The following is a 27,253-nucleotide window of genomic DNA, read 5'->3' on the forward strand; positions in this document are numbered from 1 at the left end:
TGCTGGATAAATTATATGAAACAGTACCTTCCTTTTAGCCTTTAGCTGCTCATGATACTTGTCACAGGTGTCCCCTGGGATCTCTCCTCCCCAGAGAGTGATTCCAACAATGGTGTATGTGATACCCATGATGAGCAATGGGAAACAGTACACCAGTATAATAACAATAATATGGTAACTGTAAGAAATAAGAAAAATATGTGCTGAAGAGCGTATTGGAATGAAACAGTAAGACTTTGAATTCATTCCATTTTAAGTCATAATTGAACATGCCAAAGATTATTCCCACATTTTCTTTAAGTCCTCATTTCACAAATCCATCACAATACTATGCTATTGTCACTTACAATCATCCAAATGCTACCAGTTGATCTTTGCCAATCTTTACTTCGTGTATGAAAACTATAGCTGAACTGTAGTGCTCATTTAAACTACACACATTCTCCCTTGCATAGAAGCTCAGGATGAGTGCCTTTTCTCTGCTTGGTAGTCATCGAACTAACCTAATTAAATGTATAATCGGAGGAAAGGAGATGGAACAGATTAAACTGATCAATTGACATATTTTCTCCTATGTAAAACTATTACATATATCCTACAACATCAGTCATATTTGAAATAAATCATTCTTCATCCAAATGAAAAAAATGTGACTAGATGCTCTGAGTCACACTGGCATTTTTCCAAAGTCATGGTACATTTGATTGCATCATTAAATTTGGTAAATAATATACAGGTGTGTTAGTCACATCAAAATTATTATACTATAAATTATAACTAAATTTTGGGATTTCATAGCTTTCAATAAAAATTATAAGGATGCAATTAGGGAGGACTAGAAGGGCAACCAATAATATAATAGCCAAATTAGAATTTGTATAAACTTTTGGGTGGCTTCTACTATCTTATGAAGGCTTTAAAGTAATTAAAGAGTTTGGTATGCTAGTCTTCTCAATCCCAGTTTTGTTTTGTTTTGTTTTTTTCGGTAAAGGGAATCTTAAATCTTCTTGACTTCTGTACCCTGATAGCTTATTAAGTATTAACTTAAAGCCAATGGGGAATTAAGTCAACAAATAATTTAATTTTATTATTTTGATTAAATTAATTTTGTTATCATACAACCTAAGAATTATTAATAGTATATAATGGATAGAATGCAGTCCTCAGTTTAATAACTGCTGCCTGCTTTTCCTTTAATAAGTACTTCTTAATGTTTTTCTTTAAAAATCTGGACTCTGAGTAGAGCAGAGTTTGATAAAATGGCTGCTTTAAAAGATGATCACCGTATTTGCGTCATTTGTTATTTTTAACGGAAAAAATAGTTCACTAAATAAGAATTTTTTGAAATAAAATTTAAATGGTCAGCATAAAAAACAAAATGCAAACAATTGAACAATTATGTTTTTTTCGTTTGCTTTTCTTAAGGTGGGTTCAAATTATGAAATATCAAGTTCTATCATATAGCATTCCTATTTCCTTTCTAACCTAGTGCTTAAGTTTCTTTAATGCTAAAACAAAGGAACACAACCAAGAACCTACTAAGACTTCCTTTCCCTTCAGCCAGGCTTCTTAAAAGAGCAATCTGCACCTTTGGGTTTCAGTTCCTCCCTTCTGGCTCGTTTCTCAGTGGATAACAACCTGGCTTTCCTTTGCACTTTCATTTCCAGTGATCTTATCCGCTCCTCCAGAAACTCTCCAGAGCTACCCCACATAGAGGTCTTCATATTTTTCCAGTTAGAAACCTTTGTAACTTATACAAACTAATTGGCTATATCATATTGTAGTATAGTATTTTTACATGTCTCTTTCCCAAGTAATGTGTGAACCCTTGAGGGAAATGTCTATGGCTTATCTATGTAATTGTTGCTCCCAACCTGTAGTTCATTAAGTGTTCAATACATTTAGTTGAAAATTGTAATAGAGCGTTAACTTACGTGAAATGTTGTTTGGGACCTTCTGGCCATTGCACATAGCAAAGAGTACGGCCCGGCATGACTTTAGTTTTGGAGTAAAGACACTGAGGGAAGGCAAGTAGAAATGCTAGAATCCAAATGCCTCCAATGACAATCTTGGTTGCAGTTGCAGACAGTCTGGGTTTCAAGGGATCAATAATGGCCATATACCTATATGAAAACAAACAAAACCATTTTGTTGGCCATCTTGTTAGTGGAGTTTAAAATGAGTTTCAGAGGAGTTTCTAGGGTCAGGGTTATCTCTCTTCTGGTAAACAAACTGAAAAATATTTTGCTTGTATAGAGGCAGCATAGAATAATTATGGCATAGTCTTAGGAATCAGGTAGATCAAGGTTCAAACCCTATCCTGTCACTTATTTAACTTTTTGAACTCCATTATTTTTAAAATAGAAATAAGAACACCCCCTCTTAGTGGTGAAGTAACGATCAATAGAAATAATGTAAGTGAAAGGTATTGATTATTTGCTGCTGTGCCTAACACATTATCAGAACTCATATGTCTGCTGGATGGAATTGGAAAGATGCATATTAAGTGCTTAAAAATATGAATTCTGTACCCCAGGACCTCCATTTTTCTTATGTATGTTTAACTTTTTAAAAAGAAAATTCTAGACAACTAATATGGATAATGTCTACATGATTGACAAAATGAGGAATCCCTCAGAAGGATATTGTCAACATAGCCATTTAAAAGCATCCAGAGACAAGTTCAGGGTTTAGATAAGGATGAATAAATCAAGTTTGACTGAGGCTATGCTTTCCTATTACCTCTAAAATTGAATTCATACTGTATCATATAAATCTCCATAATATTTATCTATGTAACTATATATAACATAATTGTCATAGGAAAATATATTTAAGGCTCTAAAATATTTACATATGATTTTTAGAGTGCAACTTTTTGAGAAATTTAAAACTTTGAATATGGTAACAGAAGTCAAGCTTTATTCACTTGGTAAAATAGTAAGAATATGTCTGGGAGAATTAAATTCCAGTTTTAAATTGGATAAAATGGCTAATTGCCAAATTATGGCTAATACTCAGAGTAGAAAATAACATACACCAAGTGAATTATATTTTGGCATTTCTATCAATAAAACACATTATTTAATTCTATTACTTTTACTATTGGCCATTTTGTGTTTCTCAAATATATTTTTATTTATGAAAAATTTTCAAAGGTAATATTTTTATCAAAGAATGAGTATTACTTAAACCAAAAACATTTAATCTTATGAATGTAACTATTTCAAAATAAGGATAATTCATTAATTTGCTTACTGCTCTTTGCTTTTGTAACTATTAGGCAGAATTGGATCTTCAGTAGATATATTGGAACTTATCTACCTACTATTCATAATATTAACTTTAGTTGTAATTTACTTAAAGGAAGTACTCTTAATTTATTATGTATGACAGCTATTAGGCAAAAGTGAATGTTAGATATGAAAAAAATAATCATAAAATGGTACCTTGGTTTAGGGAAATAAAGTGAACCATACAAAGAAAATAAAATACACATGCTTGAAACTGAAAACTGTTCAAAATTCACCTCTCATGCTTATGTTGGTAAAGATAATAATAGCAACATATATTGATTGCTAAGCATGACTAGACAACTTATTGCACACAATATATATACATATATATACATTTAGTATCCAGAAAAATTCAATAAATTAACTAATATTATCTCTATTTTACAGAAAAGAAAACTGAGGCTTAAAGATTAAGTAAATTGTTTAAAAATGTCCCAAATAGTAAGAATTGGAATTCTAAACCAGTTCTGCCAATCCTCAAAGTCTACATAGGTACAGATTATGGCTTTGAATATAACCATTCGTGTAAGGAATTGTGGAAGAGAAAGAAAAATATATAAGGTAGATGCCTTGAAGAGAATCAGAAGTCGCATCTTGTCTCTAAATTCAAAAGCATTTATGTGCAATATTAAAGACGGAAGTCAAATATATAAAGGCAATAATTGTGCTTGGTCATTTCTGTTCCCATTGCTATGGACTATAAATCACCATAGCATTTCTCTCATTACATTGAACTGTTGCTTTATGGTGTTTCCAGAGTCAGACACAGTACTTATCAATAAATTTTGTTGTACTGAACTGACTATTCCTCAATCTTATCATAATCTTTGCTTTTTTGCTTGCCTGGAAATTTGTGAATGCTATTTGAATATTTAGACAGCTGATTTTTTGAGACTGTAATGAGAAGTTGAGTGACGTGAGCAGGTTTAGAGTCTTGTACAGCAACTACAGCATGGACAGTTCAAAATAAACTGCAAATTTCTTATTGATTTTTTTGTCAATTAGTTTAATGTTAGAGAAATTCTTCCTTGACAGGTAGAATATTGTTTTATTTGAATTGTATGGAAACAGTCAATTTATGTTCTCACTAACTAATACGTTAGTGAAAGTAGAAATTTTGAAACTTCAAGCTGACATTTTTGTCATTTCTGGTCTGATCTGTTATTCATTCATTCAGCCAACATTTCTTGGATGTCTACTGTAGTATCCCAGATACTGTAGTAATACAACAATGAGAAAAAATGACCTTCACAGAACTCACAGTCTAGTGAAGTAGATAGATACTAATGAAATAATCTCACCAATAAACATAAAATTACAAATATAATAAGTGTTACAAAGGCAATGTTTATGGCTGTGTGAGTGCATTTACTGGGGAAAACATTTAGATTGTGAATCAGTCTTCCCTAAGAAAAGCATTCTGGGTTGAAACTTGAAAGGGTGACTAGGCAAGGTAGCAGAAGGGTGAGGGTTGCAAAGATTTCTGGGGGAACAAACAAGATGGGGAAAACTCCTGTATTAATGGTGGGTTTTTATGGGTTGAATTGTGTCCCCCTAAAAAAGGTACATTGAAGTCCTAACACCCAATATCACAGAAGGTGACCTTATGTGGAAATAGAGTTTTATATAAGTAATCAAGTTAAAATGAGGTCATTACAATGGACCCTAATTCAATATAAGGTGTAAAGGAGAACTTTGGAAACAGAGAACCACACAGAGATTGCCACATGAAGATGGAGGATTGAGTGGTGTATCTGCAAGTCAAGGAATGCCAAAGACTGCCAGCAATCCAAGAGAAGTTAGGAAGGGGCAAGGCAGAATTTCCTCATAGGTTTCAGAGGGAGCATGGCCCTTGCCAACACCTTGATTTCAGACTTCTAGCTTCTAGAAATGTGAGACATAAATTTCTGTTGTTACTCAGTTTGTGCTAGTTTGTTACAGTAGCCCTAGGAAACCAATTTGATGGGTAAGGGTGGGTGCATTGTGCACTTGAGGAACTAAGGGTTAAGTAATTGAAATGCTGAAAGTGAAGGGGGAAAGTGATTTGAGACAAAGTTCTAGTTCAGGTTATAGAATTTTGTCCTCTGGAAAGTAATTGAGTTGATTCAATCAGGAGGGGAGAGTAATCAGATTTTAGTCTGGAGAATGGATTGGAGGAGGGAGATGATAAGTTACCTCACTATTGTTTTGGTTTGGGTGAGAGATGATTGCTGCTTGGAATAGAGTATTACCACTGGAGATTGAATTACATTAATGATTGAGGAAAATAGAGAAATGTTGAAATATTGTAGAAAGGGAGAGCCAGTTGACCAAAGAGGTAGGTAGAACTTCCAGGCACTGCTGAAGACCAATTTGAAATTGGTGATTAGGAATTCACTGTGGCATCAACATTTCCTATTCTGTGGCTCTCTCCTGGAATAATAATTTGCTCAACAGTAGGCGTGAAGCAAATGGATCCTTAGGGTCAAATAAATACCCTCTGGACCTTGAGAAGAAATGATCAAACCCAGGATACAATCTCACTCAAATGATTGTCAGTACTTTATTCTTCCTTTAAAGAAATATATATCTTTGATATGATCACACTAGATTTTCCTAGGTGTTTGTCTGAGCTTCTCATTACCATTCTTCCCCACCAAATAGATTCTCAAATACATTAGAGTCTCCTTAGTCTGACTGTTTCACAAAGAATAGCTAAGATTGGATTCTTTCCTCTTCCAATTAGCATATCACCTAAACAAGTTTTAAAGTCAATTTTGTTGTCTTTCATAGAGGAAGAAATTCTCAGAAATATCCATCAGAAGCTCACATTACAATGCCATCTTTTATTAGTTTTCCTTTTCACTCTAATACAGGACCAATTTCCTTTACCATGTACTTCTTTTCCTGACATAATTGAAGGGGTCTTTTTCATCAAAAAGATGATGTCTTTTGCAAAACAATTTTTTGACATAATTTTACTACTCTCAGTAAGTAAGCCTTTCCATTTTGCAATTGCTCGTGGTATATGGTATAATTTTTCCTTTTGGTAGCATTTTTATTAAGCTCTGTTTCTGGATCTTTACATGCTTATATACATTTAAAATTTTTGGTATAAAGACAGAGTGCAGGGCTTCCCTGGTGGAGCAGTGGTTGAGAGTCTGCCTGCCGATGCAGGGGACACGGGTTCGAGCCCTGGTCCGGGAGGATCCCACATGCCGCGGAGCAACTAAGCCCGGGCGCCACAACTACTGAGTCTGCGCGCCTGGAGCCTGTGCTCCGCAACGAGAGGCCGCGACAGTGAGAGGCCCGCGCACCGCGATGAAGAGTGGCCCCCGCTCGCCACAACTGGAGAAAGCCCTCGCACAGAAATGAAGAACCAACACAGTCAAAAATAAATAAAGAAAGAAATAAATTTATAAAAAAAATAAAAAAGACAGAGTGCAGTCTTCAGATGTTTACTTGATTATATTAAGTAATATTTGCCTGAAGTAATATAGATTTTACTGTTTTCCAGTTTGCTTCTGGCCACAGTAGACACTGCTTTAGTCTGTAAATTCAGGATCCTATAATCTGAAGTGAGGAGATGAAGCCTTAGGAAGGAGCACTTGGTAAGAGATATGTATACAGCTGGAGACTTAGCCAATTTGCAGCAATCCTGAAAGGCAAGAGTGGTAGATATATCCCAAAGGCACTCTTCTTCCTCCCATCCCCTCCAGAGGTCTCCCATTAGGAAAAGCCAAGAAGAGAGACCCAAGAGTGAGGGACCCTATTGATACAGTCAGTCTACAGAAGTAGTCAGCCTGGTGGGCAGGGGCAGAAAAAAAGAGTGGAATAGATAGTGAGTAGATATGAACTGAAAAATGGAAATTATCCAGCTCAGATAATAATTTCATGTTTTTCACATGCTAGTTTCCTTGCTGAAGTGATTTTTCTTTTGCTTCATGTGTTATTCTAAAGTTCTATGACTGGAAAACTTCTAACCATCCTTTAATTTCCACTCAGATTACAGACTGATCACTATAGATTCTTCCCCTCTCTCTGTGCAGAGTTAGTCTTTACCTCTCAGTGCTGCAACAGCATTATGCTCATAATGATTTTAGCTCATTGGAGATATGATTTATTCTTCTCTGTGTTCTGTAGCACCTAACAAAGTATCTATAGTAGTCAAAAATCATTGTCGAATAGTGACTGCAAATAGTTGTTGAATATTTGGACAGATGGATGGGTGAATAATTGTTTACAAATAAAAACTTCAGCATGTACACAATTTTTAAAAGGAACAGTTTTCTTAACTTTGCTAAATGGGAATAATAAACGTGGCGTAGAGTATGATTATGAGGTTAAAATGACATTACATAACACAATGTATCCAAGGAGACTTAGGTAATATCAGGCACAGTAGACACTCAACCTAAATCACTCTAAAACTATATTGAATAAAATGAAATTAACACTTGAGAATTTTAAAAAATTTGTTGTGGTAAGCTCGAGACAAAAATAAGCAAAGATAACTTATTTAATGTGGTTCTTAGCTAGTTGTGATCAGAGTAGAAAGAAAAATAAGTTCACGCCAAAATTCTGATCTAAGGATTAAAAAAAACCAAACTTCTTTTGATATTGTTTTAACTTTTCAACAGAAACTGTTCCATCAGGGTAGTGCATTATAGGTTATTTCTCTTTCAAATCTCTCCTTTTAGAAGAATTTCTTGTATGGAGAGTACTATGGTCTTCTATGTAACATCAGTCAGGGCAACTAGTGCTCAGTGGTTCAATGATTAAATAGAAATGTTCAATGTTATACTTGGAGCCTCTGTAAGTTCTTTGGGTGCACTAGGAATTAATTTCCTTCAATTATGTTTAATATGGCCTATACCATATTAAACTCCTTTTTGAAGTGGCCTGTGGCAGTTCCACTCTGTTATCCTTAAACTCAGAAAGGTGATGTTGTCCATCAAGCAGAAGGAGTACCCAATCTTCAGGTATTTAAGCTGTGATGATGTAAATGCTTATTTAACTGTGCAAATGGAAGAAAGAAGGTATAGATAACCTCTAAACTGGGATAATAATATATTCTTGGATATATACTTAGATAATAAATATATTCATAGCATCTAGGATAATGACTGCACGTAGTTGGCACCTGATACATATTTATTGTATGACTAAATTAATGAATGAATGGAGGTGATTTTTAAAATTGTTTTTCAGTCATTTTCTATCATTGAATAATTTGTGCTCAAATTACCTTAATAACATATCATGAAAATATAATTAAAGAGAAAAATCAGATATGAAAAAAAAACAGCAAACAACAGCAACAATAACAACTACAAAAAAAAGAAAGAAAGAAAAGTAATAAAAGGCATCCAGATTCAACAGGAATACTGTCTTTATTACTGACAGAAGTAATACTGTTTTTATTAGCAGATGAAATGATCTTCCTAAGGAATCCTCAAAACCCCAAACCCATTAGAATTCATAAGTTCAGCAAGGTCACAGAATACAAGTTCAATGAGTTGTATTTCTATATACTAGTTATGAACAATCTGAAAATGAACTTCAAAAAAGTCTATTCAGTAGCACCAAAAAGAATAATTTAATAAATATAGGAAGAAATTTAATAAAAGAATGGAGACATACATTGAAAACTACAACGCATTGTTGAAACAAATTAAAGAAGACCTCAATAAATGGAGAGACAGTCCATGTTCATGGATTGGAAGACTCAATATTGTTAAGCTGACAATGCTTTCCAAATTGACTGAAAAATTCAACAATTCCTTATAAAACTTCCTATTCTAATTCCAGAATTTAAAAAACTGATCTTAAAAATAATTTGGAAGTACAGACCTTCTAGAATAGTCAAAAAATTTGAATAATAAAAACAAAGTTGAAGGACTTATACTTTCCAAAATTTATTACAGGGCTACAGTAATCAAGACAGTGTAGTACTGGCATAAGAATAGACATGTAGATCAGTGAAGCAAAAATATCAAGAGTCCGGAAATAAACACTTACATTTATGTTCAATTGATTTTTGACAACTGTGCCAAGGCAATTTAATGGGGGTAAATTATATTTTTTCAACAAACAGTGCTAGGACAATTAGATATCCACATATAAAAAGATAAATTATACTGTTATCTCACACCACACATAAAAATAATCTCCAAATGTATCACATATAAATGTGAGATCTAAAACTATAAAACTATCAGAAAAAAAACATAGAAATGAATTTTCACAGCCTTGGAATAGCTAACGATTTTTTAGAACTGACTACAAAAGCACAAACAATAAAAGAGAAAAATGATATGTTGTACTTCATGAAAATTAAAAATTTTTGTTTTTCAAATATGAAATGAAGAAAGTAAAATGACAAACCACAGACAAGGAGGAAATATTTGCAAATAATATGTCCAGTAAAGGACTTGTGTTCAAAAGACACAATAACTCTCACTATTTAATAAGAAGACATATAACCCAATTAAAAACAGAGAAAACAATTTGAAGTCTATGCAAAAGACTATATGTGATATAAAATGATTCCATTTATATCAAATTCCAGAAAAGTCAAATCTGTAACAGGAGAAAATAGCTTAGTGGTTGTCTAGGGCTGCGCGTAGAATGGGGAGTGACTACAAAATTGGAAGTGAGGTTTCTTTTTGAGGTAATGGAAATGTTCTAAAATTATATTGTGTTGATGGTTACATAACTAAAAACTTACTAAAAATCATTAAATCATATACCTAAAATGAGTATATTTTATGGTATGTAAATTATAACTCAATAAAGCTGTGAAAAATAAAATCTTAATAGTAAGAAAACAAACAATCCAATCTAAAAATGGGCAAATGGCTTGAATAGGCACTTCATCAAAGAAGATGCATTAATGACAAATAAGCACATGAAACTTGTCTAATATAAATATCCATTAATGAAATGTGAATTAAAAGCACATCAAGATACACATTAAAATGGATAAAATTAAAACAAAAATACTGACAATACCAATTGCTGATGAAGATCTGGAACAAGTAGAACATTCATACACTGTTGGTATGAATACAACATGGTATAGCCGCTGTGGAAAACAGTTCCACAGTTTCTTATAAAGTTAAATATACATTTACCAAATGGCCCAGCAATCCCACTCCTACTTATTTACTCTAGAGAAATGAAAACTTGTTTTCACACAGAAATCTTTAATGGATGTTTATGATCTATGAATAGATCATAATTGTTCAAAACTAGAAACAACCCAAATATACTGCAAAGGGTGGATGAACAAATAAACTTCGGTGCCTCCATACAAAGAATACCCTCAGCAATAAAAAACAAGCAAACTTTTGATACACTCAACAACTTAGATCTCAGAGATGTTATGGTGAGTGAAAATAGCCAGTCTCAAAGTTCACATATTGTATGATTATATTAATATGATATTTTCCCAAAAAGACCAGACTACAGTGGAGAAAGATAAATCAGTGCTTCCCAGGTTTTAGGGCAGAGAGAGGGTATGAATACAAAGGTATAGCATGAGGGAGTTTGTTTGTAGTAATGAAATTTTTCTGTGTCCTGATGGTGGTGACTGTTGCATGAATAGATTCATGCATTAAAAATCCTAAATCTGTACATCAATTAAAGTCAATTTTAGTACATGTTAATTTAAAAATGAAATAAAGTTACGTAATTAAAATTTACATTTCCACACATCATGGGATCAAATTTGTGACTTCTAATCATATTAGACATTCTTGGTGTTAAAATGTTTGTGTGAAAGGGGTTACCATGTAAACACTAACCAAAGAAAAGATTGGCTAGAGACTGTCATACAGAGTGAAGTAAGTCAGAAAGAGAAAAACAAATATTGTATATTAACACATATATGTGGAATCTAGAAAAATGGTACAGATGAACTGGTTTGCAAGGCAGAAATAGAGACACAGATGTAGAGAACAAACATATGGACACCAAGGGTGGAAAGCTGGTGGTGGGTGGTGGGATGAATTGGGAGATTGGGATTGACATATATATACTAATATGTATAAAATAGATAACTAATAAGAACCTGCCGTATAAAAATAAAATAAAATTCAAAAAACATCACAAAAATTAGGCTTTAAGGCATGAGGTGTCACTAAATGTAAAGAGGGACATTTCATAATGATAAAAGGGATAAATTCATAGGAAGGCATAGCAGTCCTAGATTTGTATAAATAATTGCTTCAAGATATACAAAGCAAAATGGACAAAACTAAAATGAGAAATACATTCCCAATCATAGTTGGACTATCACACTTTTCTCAATAACTGATAGAAGAAGACAAAACAACAACAACAACAACTAGTAAAGATAAAAAAAGATTTGAACATAACAAATGTGATGTAATTATAGAGGAGCATTCATTATTTCAACAATTCTTTCCATTTATTTTGAAACGTTGTATATGTTGCTTGTAGTTTTTCATTTTTTTGTTTTTACTGAATGAACCCTTTAGAACGTTCTCCCCTAAAAATTAGCAAATGGAAAAATTAACAAATTAAACATATCCAAATAGAAGATGAATGGAAATTACTATGCAAAGGTAATGAAACTCAGGATGAGTTGTATGGAACAGGTTACAGCAAAGGCAGAACGATTGTCCAGGTTTCTACAAGTAAATCAACAACAGAATAAAAGAGTAATGAGGAAGCATATGAACATTTAGATCTTTCTACAAAGTAAAATTGTGGAAGAATAATTTTGTCCTGCTTTATAGAATGTTACATTTTCCCCTCAGATTATTAAATACACATTTTGGAAATATAGCAGAGGCCCCTCACAATACTGTGAGTTACTTCCAGGAACTGGACCATGATCCCACTGTATATATCAGAGAAACACCCCCTCAAGATTCTAGCAGGATGAAGGGGAAAAGGACTATATTTAAACACATCAAAGACTATTCTTCTTAACACAGATGTTTCTCTCCCTTTAGATGGGACAGATGTCTAGAGTAGGTTAGAGTTGGCTATTTCCCTTCACCCAAGTGGAAGGCTGATGCAGCTGGACTGGAGTATATCCTCCCCTCAGGACAGTTAGTCTCCGATAATACCCCAGCAGATTAAACTCTGGCCAACTAGTTTCCTCTGAGGGCAGTCCTTGTTAAGAAGAAGTAAAAAACAAACTTATGGTTATCACGGGGGAAAGAGCAGGGGAGGGATAAATTGGGAGATTGGGATTGATATACACACACTATACTATATGTAAAACAGATAACTAATAAGGACCTACTGTATAGCACAGGGAACTCTACTCAATACTCTGTAATAACCTATATAGGAAAAGAATCTAAAAAAGAGTGGATATATGTATATGTATAACTGATTCCCTTTGCTGTACAGCAGAAACTAACACAACATTGTAAATCAACTTTACTCCAATAAAAATTTTAAAAAAAATAAAGGGAGAGAAAAAAAACGAGAAACACTTGTGAAGTTCACAGAACAGAGGCATAGGCTCACTAAATGACTGAGACCTAATTATAGGACTCTAGAATGCTTCCCCTTCCTCCATACTTCACCACCACATTACTAACAGTCTATTTAGAGCAGTTCCTTTTACCCAGAACATCATGTCCAGCTATCAAAAGACAAAGAAAACAAAACAAAACAAAACCTGAAGAGATGAGGCAAGCATCACAACCAGGCATAGAAGGGATGTTGGAATTATCATACTGGGAATTTAAAACAACTGGATTAATATCCTAAGGGCTCTAACTGATAAAGCAGACAGCATATAAGAATAGCTGGGCAATGTAAGCAGAGAGATGGAAATCCTAAGAAAGAACCAAAAGAAGTGCTAGAGTTGAAAAACTCTGCAACAGAAATGAAGAATGCCTTTGATGGGTTTATTAGTAGACTGAGCATGGCTGAAGAAAGAACCTCTCAGCTAGAGTATATATAATTAGAATCCATAAAAACTGAAAAGCAAAGAAAACAAAGACTAAAAAAAACGGAAGAGAATATCCAAGGACTGTGGGACAACTACAAAAGATTTAACATATGCATAAGGTTCCCAAAAGGTTCCAAAAACCTTAACAGACACCTCACCAAAGAAGATATGCAGATAGTAAGTAAGCATACAAAAAGGTGCTCCACATCATACATCACCAGGTAAATGCAAATTAAAACAACAATGAGATACCACTACACACCTATAGAATGGTGGAAATCCATAACACCAGATGCCGGAAAGGATGTGAAGCAACAGAAACTCTCATACATTGCTAGTGGGAATGCAAAATGGTTCAGCCACTTGGAAGACAGTTTGGCTGCTTCTTAAAAAACTAAACATACTACTACCATATGATCCAGCAACAGTCGTGCTCCTTGGTATTTACCAAATAGAGTTGAAGATTCATGTCCACAAAACAAAACAAAACAAAACAAAACAAAAACTCACAAAAAAACAAAAAACCAAAACAACAACAACAAAAAACAAACAAAACCCTGTACATGGATGTTTACTGCAGCTTCATTCATAATTACCAAAAACTTGAAAGCAACCAGGATGTCCTTCATTAGATGAACGAATAAACTATGATATTGGCTTGGCCAAAAAGTTCGTTCGGTTTTAAGTAAAACTAAAAGGCACATTTTTCACTTTCACGAATAACTTTATTGAACAACGTATTCACTAACCAAACGAACCTTGTGTCCAACCCAATACATCAGATGAGGAAATATTATTCACTGCTAAAAAGAAATCTGGTATCAAGCCATGAAAAAACATCAACAAATCTTAAATCCACATTACTAAGTGAAAGAAGTCAATCTGAAAAGGCTACATATTGTTTGATTCTAACTATGTGATATGGAAAAGACAAGACTATGGACACAATAAAAAGATCAGCATTTGCTAGGGGTTCAAGGGAATAGGGTTGAATAGGCAAAGCACAGAGAATTTTCAGGGGAGTGAAAATACTCTGGAGGAGACAATAATGATGGTTACCTGTCATTACACATTTGCCTAAATGCATTGAATGTACAACACCAAGAGTGAAGCCTAATGTAAACTATGGACTTTGGGTGATTATGATGAGTCAGTTAGGTTCATCAGTGGTAAAGAATGTACCACTCTGCTGGGAGATGTTGATAACAGGGAGGCTATGCATGTGTGGGGGGGCAGAGGATATATAGGAAATCTCTGTACCTTCCCTCAATTTTGCTGTTAACCAAAAATTACTCTAAAAGTAAAGTCTTAGAAAAAAATATAAAGGTATCATGAGTAGTTTGAATAGTGTTTACTTTATTCTTTCATATAACATATGCAGAGCCCACATGTTTTCTATATCTTGGAAGAGTGTTGTACTCCTTTGTGAGTTTGAATCAGCTTCCAACATTTTATCCTTGAACTTTGAAAGTGGTGAAGTATCTGAGAGTTTTTTTTTTTTTTTCATGTGAAGATTTTTGCCAGTTCTCTTCCTCTGGGACATCTTCATCATTTGTCACTATCATTTTTCTCATTCATGTTGATAAATTCACCTTCACTAATTTCCTCTGGCTGCATATTTAGAGTCTCTTGTAAAGTGACTGTCAACATTCCCTTATTCAGCTATTCTTCTTCATCTTCACCTATATTGGATTTGAATTTCACTTTCAGTGTTATCACTTTTTATTTCTTCCTCTTTGTTGGCAAGTCCTTCTCTTGATTAGCCATTTTTCTAAGGTGTCATTTGAGTTTATCATTGAAAGACAATGAGGCAATGCAACTATGTGCTTTGCTGTCTGTGCATGAACTGACTAAGATAATCAGTGACCAATCAGTAACAGATTTTGAAAAATAGGAATATGATTGGTCACTGATTATGAAGTGCAGCTGTTATTTGTGGAGTGATTCATGACAGCTTAAGAGCTAGCAGCTAATTTTTTACTTTATGCAAGTACTCACAGTTAATGTGACATGGTAAGAAAAACTTGAGCCAAGCTGTTGAGGGGACTAGTGTTATATAAATAAATAATCTTGGTAACTGAAATCTGTGCAAAGCAAGGATTGCATGTACTGAATTGTGCATGCATAGAATTGGTTGTGTGTGTGTGTGTTCTTTGGCATGTGTGTTCTATTTTTTTAGCTGCTAAAACTTTAAAATGGTGTCCTTTTATATATTTCTAAGGAGACCTGTTTCATTCTTGTCCATTAAAGATAGTCTCAGAAATGGTTTTGTGACTGGTCAATGGGGATTGTCAGTAATTTCTTACACAGGAAAGCATTGTAATCTGTTATTTAAAAAATATTATTACACTAGTTTGTTTGTGAAATACCACAGCCTTCAACATGAATTTTAGCTTATGTAAATCTTTGTTGAAGAGATATTGAAAATATTTTTATTTTAGGGGTAAAACATTTTAAATTAATGAAAACATGATGTAAGTTTAAGAGTTTTGAATTTATTTTATACCATGTAGTTAACTTAATGGGGAAAACAGCCTTCATATATTTATTTAATTTGAAGGTATAAAAATCAATACATATGGCACCGTGACGTCTTTTAAATTCAGTAAGTTTATTCATCTAAGAATTCTGAATTGTGATTAATAGTACTTATTCAGCATAAACACTCAATTTGTGAGTTTTTAATTTCTTCAAAATTGTTTCCTATGCTCATTTGAAAATCTCTTAATCTTTTTCTTTATAGATGATTCAGTTTAATATGATAATCACATATTAGGTTGCATAGAATATTTTAAATGTTTTGTTTTTATTTAAATAGTAACTACTCATAGCCAATTTATTAGGAGATTTTTTTTTTTTTTTTTTTTTATTTATTTATGGCTGTGTTGGGTCTTCGTTTCTGTGCGAGGGCTTTCTCTAGTTGTGGCAAGCGGGGGCCACTCTTCATCACGGTGCGCGGGCCTCTCACTATCACGGCCTCTCTTGTTGCGGAGCACAGGCTCCAGACGCACAGGCTCAGTAATTGTGGCTCACAGGCCCAGTTGCTCCACGGCATGTGGGATCTTCCCAGGCCAGGGCTCGAACCCATGTCCCCTGCATTGGCAGGCAGATTCTCAACCACTGTGCCACCAGGGAAGCCCCAGGAGATATTTTCTTTACTTCTATAAAATAAGGAACTTTAAAAATACTTCTACATTTCTGAGTTTTTCTGCTCTAACACTATAAATGTGCTTTCCCCTGCTATGTGTTCCCAGTTACCATAGACTCTATCTATTCTTCATTTACTCAGTTGAGACACAGGTCTAGCCTTGTCCTCATGGAACTTAGAATCCAGGGCAGACATACAAAAAAACAATAAACATTGCAGATGAGCTAATTACATAGTATTTTAGAAGGTGATACATGTGGTAAAGAAAAATTTAAAGCAATTTCAAATAGAGTAGTCAGGGTCCAGAAGTAGTACAGGTAATGAACAATGTGTCTGGAGTAAGAGTGTTTCACACAGAGTGTAAGATCCTGAGGTGGAAACACACTTAGTATATTGATGTAACAGAGGAATCCAGTGATGGTGGAGCAGAGTGGTGGAGTGTAAGTAGTAGGAGATAAGGTTGGAGAGTAACAAAGGACCAGCTACTATAAATTCTTATAGACCATTGTAGGAACTTTGATTTCTACCCTGAGAGAACTGAGGTGCCATTGGAGGATTTGTAGAGGGGATATATGATCTGACTCATTACAGGATCTCTCTGATTGTTGCACTGAGAACAAACCAAAGGGAAACAAAAGCAGGGGTAGGGAAACCAGTTAGGTGAGAAATGATATTGACTTGGACTAGGGAGGCAACGATAGACATCTTAAGGAGTGATTAGATTCTACATATATTTTGAAAGTAAAAGTGATTAGATTTTCTGATTGATTGAACATAGAGTATGAAAGAAGAGATGAGTGAGAATACTTCCAAGAGTTCTGACCTAAGGTTCAGATTTTTGACCTCAGAAGATTGTAGGAGGAGTAAGTTTCAGAGGAAAATCAGGAACTCAGTTTGGAGCATGTAAATTCTGAGATGCTTATTAAACTTTCAGATGTTGAAGTTCAATAGATTATTGGATTTAGGACTCTGAACTACAGCTGAGGGATTCAAGTGAAAATATTAATTACAGTTTCATTAGGATATGGGACATGTTTGTCTTGTTTATTCCAGTGTGCCCCGTATCTATACAATGTTAATACTTAGAAGGTACTTAAGAAATAGCTATTGAGTGAATGACTACAAATATAGTGATTTGTGTGTTGGTAAATGTTTAACCACAAGCACTCTAAGGAAAAAAAAACACAGAAACAAAACAAAACTCATGACTTCTAGCATTTGCAAATTTCTATGGTGTAAATACTCCTACCATGATTTCATGCTACCAAAGCAACATCACTAAATGCAGAGTTGAGAAGAAATGTGCACAATTGATTCCCTCTAACAAGTATAAATCAGCTCCAGAACACAATTGAGGCCTTTGTTGCTTAGTGATAAAATCAGATACACATTTTCCTTACTTACAGGTATGCGTAAAAGAAAAATTTAAATAACCTTGATACTTGGGCAGATTTGAAGGTAAAAAAAAATCATAGATGATAATACAAACTCAAAATAGGGGACTTCTTAAGCAAATATTTAAAAACTTTTGTCATATACCAGACTAAATAATAGAAATACTAAGCTAATTTATCCCTGTATCTTTAGGCAGTCTTCTAAATTACTCCACATAGGTGTGATATCTTTGCATAATTCCCAAGAAAAAGATTTCACAGTTTACAAAATAATCCATTGTAATGTTAACGGTACTCTTTTGCCAGAGATGTCTTCGTGATTTCTAAATTAGCCTAGAAAGTGTGTTAAAAATGTTGCCATAAAACATCTATCACTAAAAATCTATACAAAGTTTAATCAAGTTGTTCTCTCCTTGAATCCAAACTCTTTAGCATGTATCTCAGAGTCATTATTAGGTCCTTAAACAGTATTTATTTATTTAATTAATATTTAAAATTTTTATAGTGATAAAATATACCACACATAAAATTTACCATTGTAACTATTTTTAAGTGTACAGTTCAGTGGTACATTCACATTATTGTGCAACCATCACCACCATCCATCTTCAGAACTTTAATTAATTAGCAATGTATTTTGTTTCATGTAAAAGAAGTACATTTTGTTGTAGATAATTAGAAAAGGAAAAGTATAAAGGAAAACAAAATTACGCAAAATCTCAGCATTCAGAGAAAATCAAATCTATATCTATCTTATTGCACATATAGAATTATATCAGCCTGTTAAATCCATAGTCTAAAAATTCATCATGTGTTAGAGATCCTGCTGAGTCTAAAGTGGGATTCAGACTCTGACTGTGTCTAATGAAGTGGTGGGGCTTCAAACCCCAGTTGTATATTTTGCACCATTTATCCAACGTACCATTGAGCAAGCCTCAATAAGAACGGTTTATTCTCAAAGCAATGAGGCATAGGGAAGTAGGGAAACAATTCCTCATCCTGGACATGTGGTTTAGAGCTGAGCCCCAGGGAGAGAGAGTTGCAAGCAGAAGATGAAGGAACACTGGTCTTTAAGAATTTGTTAATGGAGCAAAGATTAGGGACAAGATAATTCCTCCAAATTCTGTTTGGAACATAAATAGACATCACAAAAACTTCAGGCAGAGGGCAGTTTGTAATTTATGACTTCTGCAGATTTGGATGCAGTGTGCCCAAAACAACTGGAGAAAGGCATGGCTTTTTCCAGAGACACTATTATGTTCTGTACCAAAGTGTTGACATTGCTGTTTCTTTCTTTCTCTCTCTCTCTCTGTCTGGCCAGGGTATGGTGAGGAGAATGGAAGTGCTAAGGAGGACTACTGATGAACTCTCATCAGACTTCCCTAGGGATTCTTTGAAATAATTGGAGACTAGCAAGAAATGGTTTATAAGCAAAGGTTATGGACTAAAAAAATTTGGATATGCATGTTAATGTTAGCACATTTATATACATGTGCCTAGAGACTTGAGAGAACTGAGGTTATATTCAAATGTAATTTTAAAATTTCTACATAGAATTTCATTTTTAGATGCCTCATCATTCATTTCTTTTTGTTGGGCTTTTTAGTTGTTTTCAGTTCTTTGAATTTTGATTTGAAAAATATCTTTGAACATGTTGGAAAATTGCACCCTGAAATATTTTTGACAATATATACCCAACTGTTAGATTAAACCATATGAAATATTAATTGACATTTTAAACTATAAAAACTGGCAATTACATATGGTCCAGTCTAAAATCATGTGTTAAAATGCCATGTTTACTACAACTTAGCAATCTCTGCCGATTTTATTGGAAAAAAGTTATATCTCATCACTTTAATTTTTATTTGATTACTTTTATGATTCTTTTATTCAGGAATCTGGATTGTGTGCTTACCATGTGCAAAACAGTATGATAGGCATAAGGATACAATAAAGACTAAGAACAGAGGGAACTTGTCTTTATGATGTTTATAAGTTTATTAGAGGAAATTATTAATCAAGTATTCTTAATTTAACATACAAAAATGCTATGACTAACATGTGCTAAGAGAATCTACAAAGTGACATTTAATTTAAATTGGGAGGCTTATGGAACATTTCCCTGTGAAATGAGATTCAAGCTGTTATCTAAATGAGGAGTACATTCAACTAATGAGGAATGGGCAGAAGGAAATTTGAGACAGAAGGAAAACTGTGCTTAAAGGCTTTATGGCAAAAAGATAGCATCGCACATTTAGGGACTTGAAAGAGGATCAGAGTGGCTAGAACAAAGATTAGGAAGTTGAGGTATGGTATGAGTTGAAGTTGGACAGGTCAAGGAACCAGGCTATACAAGGTATTATTATCTGGATTAAGAATATTCTTCTTCTCATAACAGCAATAGGAAAACATTGTAGCATTAAGTAGGAGTGCAGAAACATCTTCTTATATACACTAAGGTGGATTAAGATTGGATGTGGGGAGACCAATTAGGAGGTGATTTTAGTAGTCCAGGAAAGATATGATAGTAGCTTGGACTAGGGAAGTGGGGGTAGAGTCAGAAAGAAGATAATAGATTGGGAGCTATTTGAACAACTGAATGGATGCTTGTACTGTTTATTGAAATGGGAAACACTGGAAGAGGAAAAGGTTTGGAGGTAAGATAATGGGTTTGGAGGACTTCGAGGAGCTTTTCAGACACCCAGGTGGAAACGTCAGGTACATGAGCAGAGCTCAAAGACGGTTTAGAGGATTTTAAGCCGGTGATCCATTTACTTTTTGAGTTTTAAAACATATGTATGTATTATTTCTATCTTACATGTACTTACTGTAATTTAAACAATTAAAGTAAAAATGTTATAGAGTAAGATAAACATCTATATCTTCATAACATATAATGTCCAAGATTTATAATTTGTTCAATAAATTTTAATAACCCTGTATGGTAAATTTAAAATGACATGATAATGTGGCACTATTTTAGTAATTAAAAAATATATCTTTATTTATGCATGTACATAATGTAATATGTGAGATATACATATCACAAAAAATGAGGGGAGAGTTGAAATGTGAACGTGAAGATCATAGATAGGCTATATTTGGGGTGTAGGACAATTACAGGTAAATTTAACTTTCTAATATTTCTATTTTTAATTTTTTTCACTGTGCATGTATGATCCTTATAATGAATGAGGGGAAAATAAGTTTAAATAAGAGACTGATATAGAGGATGAATCAGGATCAGAGATTGGGGACTGGAATGAGAATGATTTGTAGAGCTTTTGCCGTATGTTACAACTTTGAATTATCTGATTCTCTAGCTATATCCAAAGTTCAGGTGAAAAAAAATACTTTTGGAGGAAATACATTTTATCCTTTTTCGTAGTTTTTTCAATACAACAAACCAGACCATCTGGAAACTGTGCTCAGATAGAGGTTTTACCCTGAGAACATCATTCACTGAGTTCTGCTTTGGCATATGTCTTTGGCCTACTCAGAGGAATGCTAAGCAAACACCTATGGGAAATCTTCTTTTGCATTTGCCACACTGTGGTTAAAGACACTGTCCTCTTAATTACCCATACAAAGAATTTCTTGAAACTCAAATATCAGAAATTCCTAAGCCCTTAAGGAATGTGTATATATTGTTTTTACGGACAGTGTAAACAAATTTACTAATTGTATTTCCTTTTTTGTGTGTTCACTAAGAGGCTCAGAGACATATTTGAAGCTTAACTTTCATAAATGATTGGGAGTCTTTGACCTGAATGTCCATGTTATAACTTCACTCCCATCTTGTTTTTATTTTCTCCCTTTCTATTTTTTCCAGTTTTAATTTTTCATTCATTTATATTTGTCCACTTTATTGTATGGATTGTTATGTGTCTTCTATAATTCAAAAGAAAACCAATTAGATAATAGAAAAAATGGAAACTGCTCATTCAAAAGTGAAAAATGAAGCTGTGGGTTTGAATGAGGTCACTTAGAAATAGAGAATAAAGTAAGGACAAAATCAGGTCCAGGATTTGGTATTGTGGAACCTATGCATTTAATTACTACATAGAGGCAGAGAATTAGAAATAATTCTAATTATTGAGAATTAATAATGCCATGGAAGAGAGGCGGAGGGGGTAGGAGGTGATCAGGACAGTCGTAAGCCAAGAGGCAATAGCCACCTGTGAGGAATACTACTAAAAGGTCAAGGAAGTTGAGGACTAAATGCTCACTGAATTTCTCAGTAAGGCTCTTTGGGTAGAGTGTTGGGAAAAGAGTTCAGATTTGAATGTCTTGAGAAGCAAATAACAGGTGAAAAATGGAGATACAGAATATAAGCAATCCATAATTTAATGTTTGTTAGACACTTTTATTTCTTCTTTTGTGAATTCTCTGTTTGTTACTTTTGTTCTTTTTATATTAGAGATATATATTTTTATTAGTGTGTAAGAATATGTTATATATTCAGCATTTTTTATACTGTGTCTGTTAAATATGATATAAACTCCTTTTTCTCCCAGTGTTGTTAATGTAACATTGATATCAACTGGAGTCCTGCTAGTTATCTAAGAGACACTTCTGATTTCACCTTACTTTGTCATGATTTTATGTTTCATTCATTCAATTAATACACATTTGTTGCTTTCATTATGTGCTCAGGATTAATTTTATAAGAATTTGCACTTGAATTTGTATTTGTTTGATAGTTTTAATCGAACTTTCACAGCACACTACAGCAGTAATTTTAGTGACTGCAAATGGGATATTTTAAAATCCTTGAATAAGAACTACAAATTGTAAAAAGAGCTAAAGATTCATAAAAAATTTTCTAAAAGTAATCTTTTCCAAAGCATAGTTTTAGTTACTATTTTGCAAAGAATGCAAATGTAAAGCAGTTTATCTTAGGCTAAGCTCATGCAGTTTATCATCTGGGCTAAATAATGAGTCAAGTCTTACTGTAATAAAGAATATAACTGCATGGGCAGTGGCTCTCCCTAAAGTAGAGAGGAATGAAGAGATTGGCTCAGGCACTAGAATTAAAGACTGACAAAGATGTTTTTAAAAAAAATTTACCTAAGTATTTATAACCATAATATTTAAAGCAATGGTAAAATTTACCACAATACATTTAGATAATTTGTTACCACATTGAGGCCTTATGATCTTTTATGACTATATATTTTCATCTGTCTATAATAAGCTTCAAAAAAATAGAGGTTCTATGAATACTTTGCATAACAGCTTTATGAAAAGCAAATTTTTTAAAGTATAGCATATAAGATAAATTTTTATCTATTTGGCTAGAAATATAACTTACTTCAGTTAGATTAAATATTTATTTTACTAATTATTTATGTCAGGTGTCCCTGGGTTTGAAGAATATAAAGTTTTTTTTGCTGTGTTTGTTAATGCTTTTGAATTATTAAATAAAACATATTAAATTACTTCCTTAAGGTTTCCAGGTAAAAAACAGTGACTGTCACTTAAAAAATTCTTTAAATATTTTAATCAATACTGGACCCTATGCCCTGAAATTGTCCCTTACTATATGTTAATAAACTTTCCTAGAGTTTCTAACTTAACTTCAAAAATGTGCTTAGAAAATGGAAGAAAATATTTTCTATTTTCTAATATCCCTGTATGTCAAGTGGGATATGCCATAAATTTTTAAAAAGATAATATTTCTATTATAAACTGTTCTATTAATTTTCTAACATCTGCATTCTCAATTAAAACATAGGTAATATATATGTAAGATGTGTTATATCTACATGTAAGACATAGAGCATAAACAAGTGCTAAATTCTAATTTAAACCTGTAGTCACCACAACTCCTTAGGAACTATAAGAGAGTATAGAGGTTAAGAATAGTACAGGTCCTGTAGTGGACTGCGGTGGTTTGAAGCTCTGCTGAATGATCTTGGAAAAGCTGAGCATCTTTTAGATAAATGTTATGTTTAAATGTTACATTTCAAAATGGCAAATTTGGGAAGGATGGTGGAGAGAAACAGTGACTTCATTGGCAAATAATTCCAGTGTGTTTGTGTGTGTGTATGTGTGCGTGTGTATGGTGAAGTAGCCTTACAGGCAAAAAGGAACTATGTAGAACTTAAAGGTGATTTCTTGGCCTATAAACACATAGTTTTGCAAGAATTTCTAACAAAGCAAAAGGACAGGGTGTTTCAGGATAAGATCAGAACCTATGAACTCACATTCAAATCTTTAGTAGAGTTATCAATAGTACATAAAAAATGTGGAATTAGAAATCAAGCAGTTCTCCCAGTGCAGAATGAGTGCAAAACACTTAAAGGAAAATAACGCCTTTACTCAACAAAATGTGTGACTGTTGGCTTGAGTTTCTCCACTTGTAAAATACAGGTGTTCATTAAGGAAGCATCTACAATCCTTTCAGGTCTAAGATTTCTGAGGTCATAGGAGGTTGCAAGCATTTTGCTGCAGCTGAAGGAAAGCCATAAGTGCCTGAGTCAAAGCTGAAGTAGTTTTAAACCTCAGAAGATCGTTTTGATTTTAGGCAGGGGGACACAGTGGGTTCAGTACATTTTCCATTTAGGCTGGGAGGATACAATTCAGTTTACATTAAATGGGATTAGAAAACACTCACAATTCAATAATCAAGTGTTAGTATCACAGTCTAAATGACGTATTCCTTTATCAGTTAAGACCTAATTAGGGTTTATATAACTATATGGCTATTTCAATAAAGCATGAATTATATAGGGAAAGATAATTTCTTGGGCATATACTGTTAACTATGTTCTATACGGGGCAGGGAGTCCATGCAACCATAACCAAAGGCACCATGACTCACCTAAACTTCCTAGGATGGGTCAACCTTGCCAAATTGAATCAATAAAATTACTGCAGATACCACAGGACTAGTATTTTCAGTTCATGTTTGATAAGACACCAATGCAGAAAGATTCTGTGGACTGGTAAACTATTGAGAATTCTGTTATATCTGTATACCCTTTGATTCTAAAAATTATCTCTATTTTTGTAATCCTTTTTTGTCAGTTGCTCAAAGGAAACTATTTTTTAAGCTTATTCTTTTTTTTAAAATTAATTAATTTATTTTTGGCCGCGTTGGATCTTCATTGCTGCCCGCGGGCTTTCTCTAGCTGCGGCGAGTGGGGCTACTCTTTGCTGTGGTGCGCGGGCTTCTTACTGTGGTGGCTTCTCCTGTTGCGGAGCACGGGCTCTAGGTGCGCGCGCTTCAGTAGTTGTGGCTCGCGGGCTCAGCAGCTGTGGCTTGGGGGCTCTAGAGTGCAGGCTCAGTAGTTGTGGCACACGGGCTTTGTTGCTCCGTGGCATGTGGGATCTTCCCAGACCAGGGATCAAACCCATGTCCCCTGCTTTGGCAGGTGGATTCTCAACCACTGCACCATCAGGGAAGTCCCAGGAAACTAATTTTTTAATTAACAGTTTTAAAAAGTTTTTCAGTATCTGAACTGAGTATGCTTCAGATTTTGTTGCAAATTGTACGCTCCTAAATTTTGAATAGTTTTGGTAATTGAATAATGTTTTCTAGTAAAGAAATAGGAAAGAATAAGTAGTATTCATTGATTTCAAACCAGTGAGTGTGATGAAATAGCATTACATTATCAATTAAAATAACTCCAAGACCATTTCAGATTTTGTATAAATATTGGCAGAAAGTGATTGGGAAAATGACCTTTTTTCCCCTCGCAGACTTGAAATACCAAATTCACACACTAAATTTTCATCAAATTTCATAATGTACCATTAACATTTCAATAACATTGTGAGAATTTTATAACATGATATGCTAATGCCTCTCCTCCAGATCAGAACAAAGAAAAATAAATAAAACAAAAACAAAAAATAAAGATGCTCAAACCAGTTATTTGTAGTGAGGTGGATGGACCTAGAGTCTGTCATAAATAGTGAAGTAAGTCATAAAGAGAAAAACAAATACCGCATGCTAACACATATATATGGAATCTATTAAAATGGTACTGATGAACCTAGTGATAGGCCAGGAATAAAGATGCAGATGTTGAGAACGGACTTGACGACACAGCAGGGGAAGGGGAGACTGGGATGCAGTGAGAGAGTAGCACTGACATGTATACACTACCAAATGTAAAATAGCTAGCTAGTGGGAAGCAGCCTCATAGCACAGGGAGATCAGCTCCGTGCTTTGTGATGACCTAGAGGGGTGGGATAGGGAGGGTCAGAGGGAGGCTCAAGAGGGAGGAGATATGGTGGTATATGCATACATACAGCTGATTCACTTTTTTGTACAGCAGAAACTAACACAACATTGTAAACCAATGATACTCCAAAAAAGATGTATTAAAAAAAAAATGCTCAAGCCAAAGAAACATTCCTTTCTATCTTGGCAGAGCAAGATTAGAGGCAATTTCACTTGTTCTCCATCTTGGGGCTAATTTTATTTCTTCTTTGTACGCACCTCTGTCCCTACAAAAATGAAGGGGTGAGATACTTGTGGAAAATCAGAGATAAAGGGGAAAGGAAGATTGGCAGTTTCAGAGGCTTTTAAAATGTGGTTTTATGCTTCCTTATCCTAGTCAGTGGCAACTAACCACTGCTCCTTCAATTTAACCCCCTGGGCGTGGCATTTGAAAATTGTTTCTAAAGCTTTATGTCATCAAGACCTCTGTGCTCACTATTTCAAAATAGTAAACACAGAGGATGGACTTATGGAAAAAAAAAGTAGTTTTTTCTTATTTTTTTCTCATAATGGTGGCTTAATGTAGTAAGAATTAATATTAAGCCTCATTTTATTTTGAACAAGTTTGTTAATATAGAAAAAAAGTGTTTTTTTCTTTTCACAGATGAGAACCTTGTTACTTGAAGTTAAAGTGACTTCAATCCCCTCCCCCCGCCTCCATGCATCCCCCTTGCAAGCTGCCAATCACAAAATGAAGACTAAAATCAACTGGTGTGTTTCTTTTTTAGCATAATATTGAATTAAAATGTAACTATCAGTAACAGGTAGAGGTTTACCATTATGTTAACACAGTATGCATAGTCCGAAATGTTCAATATGAGAAAGAAAATACACACGGAAATTTCATAAACTGGAACATGAGGACAACTGTTGGAGGTCTCTCCAGCTTCTTAAAATTGCTTGAGAATCTCAGAATCCCCACTGTAGATGGGGGGACATTCTAAAAGATTATCTTCAACAGTTATAAAGTGGTGTGCCTCATTTCTTAACCACTTATTCTTTGGGCTTTTTATTGCCCATCATCTGAATGATTTGGATGCCATCTTCCAGACACAGGGTTTACCCATCTCATGGCCTTCACAGATTACTGGAAGTGAAATCTACCTGAAACACTGTGGAAACTGCTAGCTGACGGCAATCATTTGGAGGGAGCTTGTTGCCTCTGATGGACCCTCCATAACTGAGAGACCAAACCAGTGTTGGCCTTGGGGCAAGGATGGGGAAGGGGTTGGGTGGTGATGAGGACCAGCAAACCAGAGG

The 27,253-nt window shown here is 34.2% G+C and overlaps 1 protein-coding gene across 1 annotated transcript in view; it reads right to left on the reverse strand.

The window, feature by feature from the left end:
* TACR3 (tachykinin receptor 3) overlaps positions 1-27,253 on the reverse strand; it is a 90,163-nt gene that overhangs the window by 55,576 nt on the left and 7,334 nt on the right. The window contains exons 2-3 of the mRNA XM_082462851.1: positions 1,935-2,123; positions 28-178 (exon numbers count right to left, since the gene is read on the reverse strand). Coding sequence (XP_082318977.1) covers positions 28-178; positions 1,935-2,123 — 340 coding nt within the window. The remainder of the gene's footprint in view (positions 1-27; positions 179-1,934; positions 2,124-27,253) is intronic.

This window comes from Balaenoptera physalus (assembly GCF_965194825.1).
Source record: "Balaenoptera physalus genome assembly, chromosome: 5".
NCBI lineage: Eukaryota > Metazoa > Chordata > Mammalia > Artiodactyla > Balaenopteridae > Balaenoptera > Balaenoptera physalus.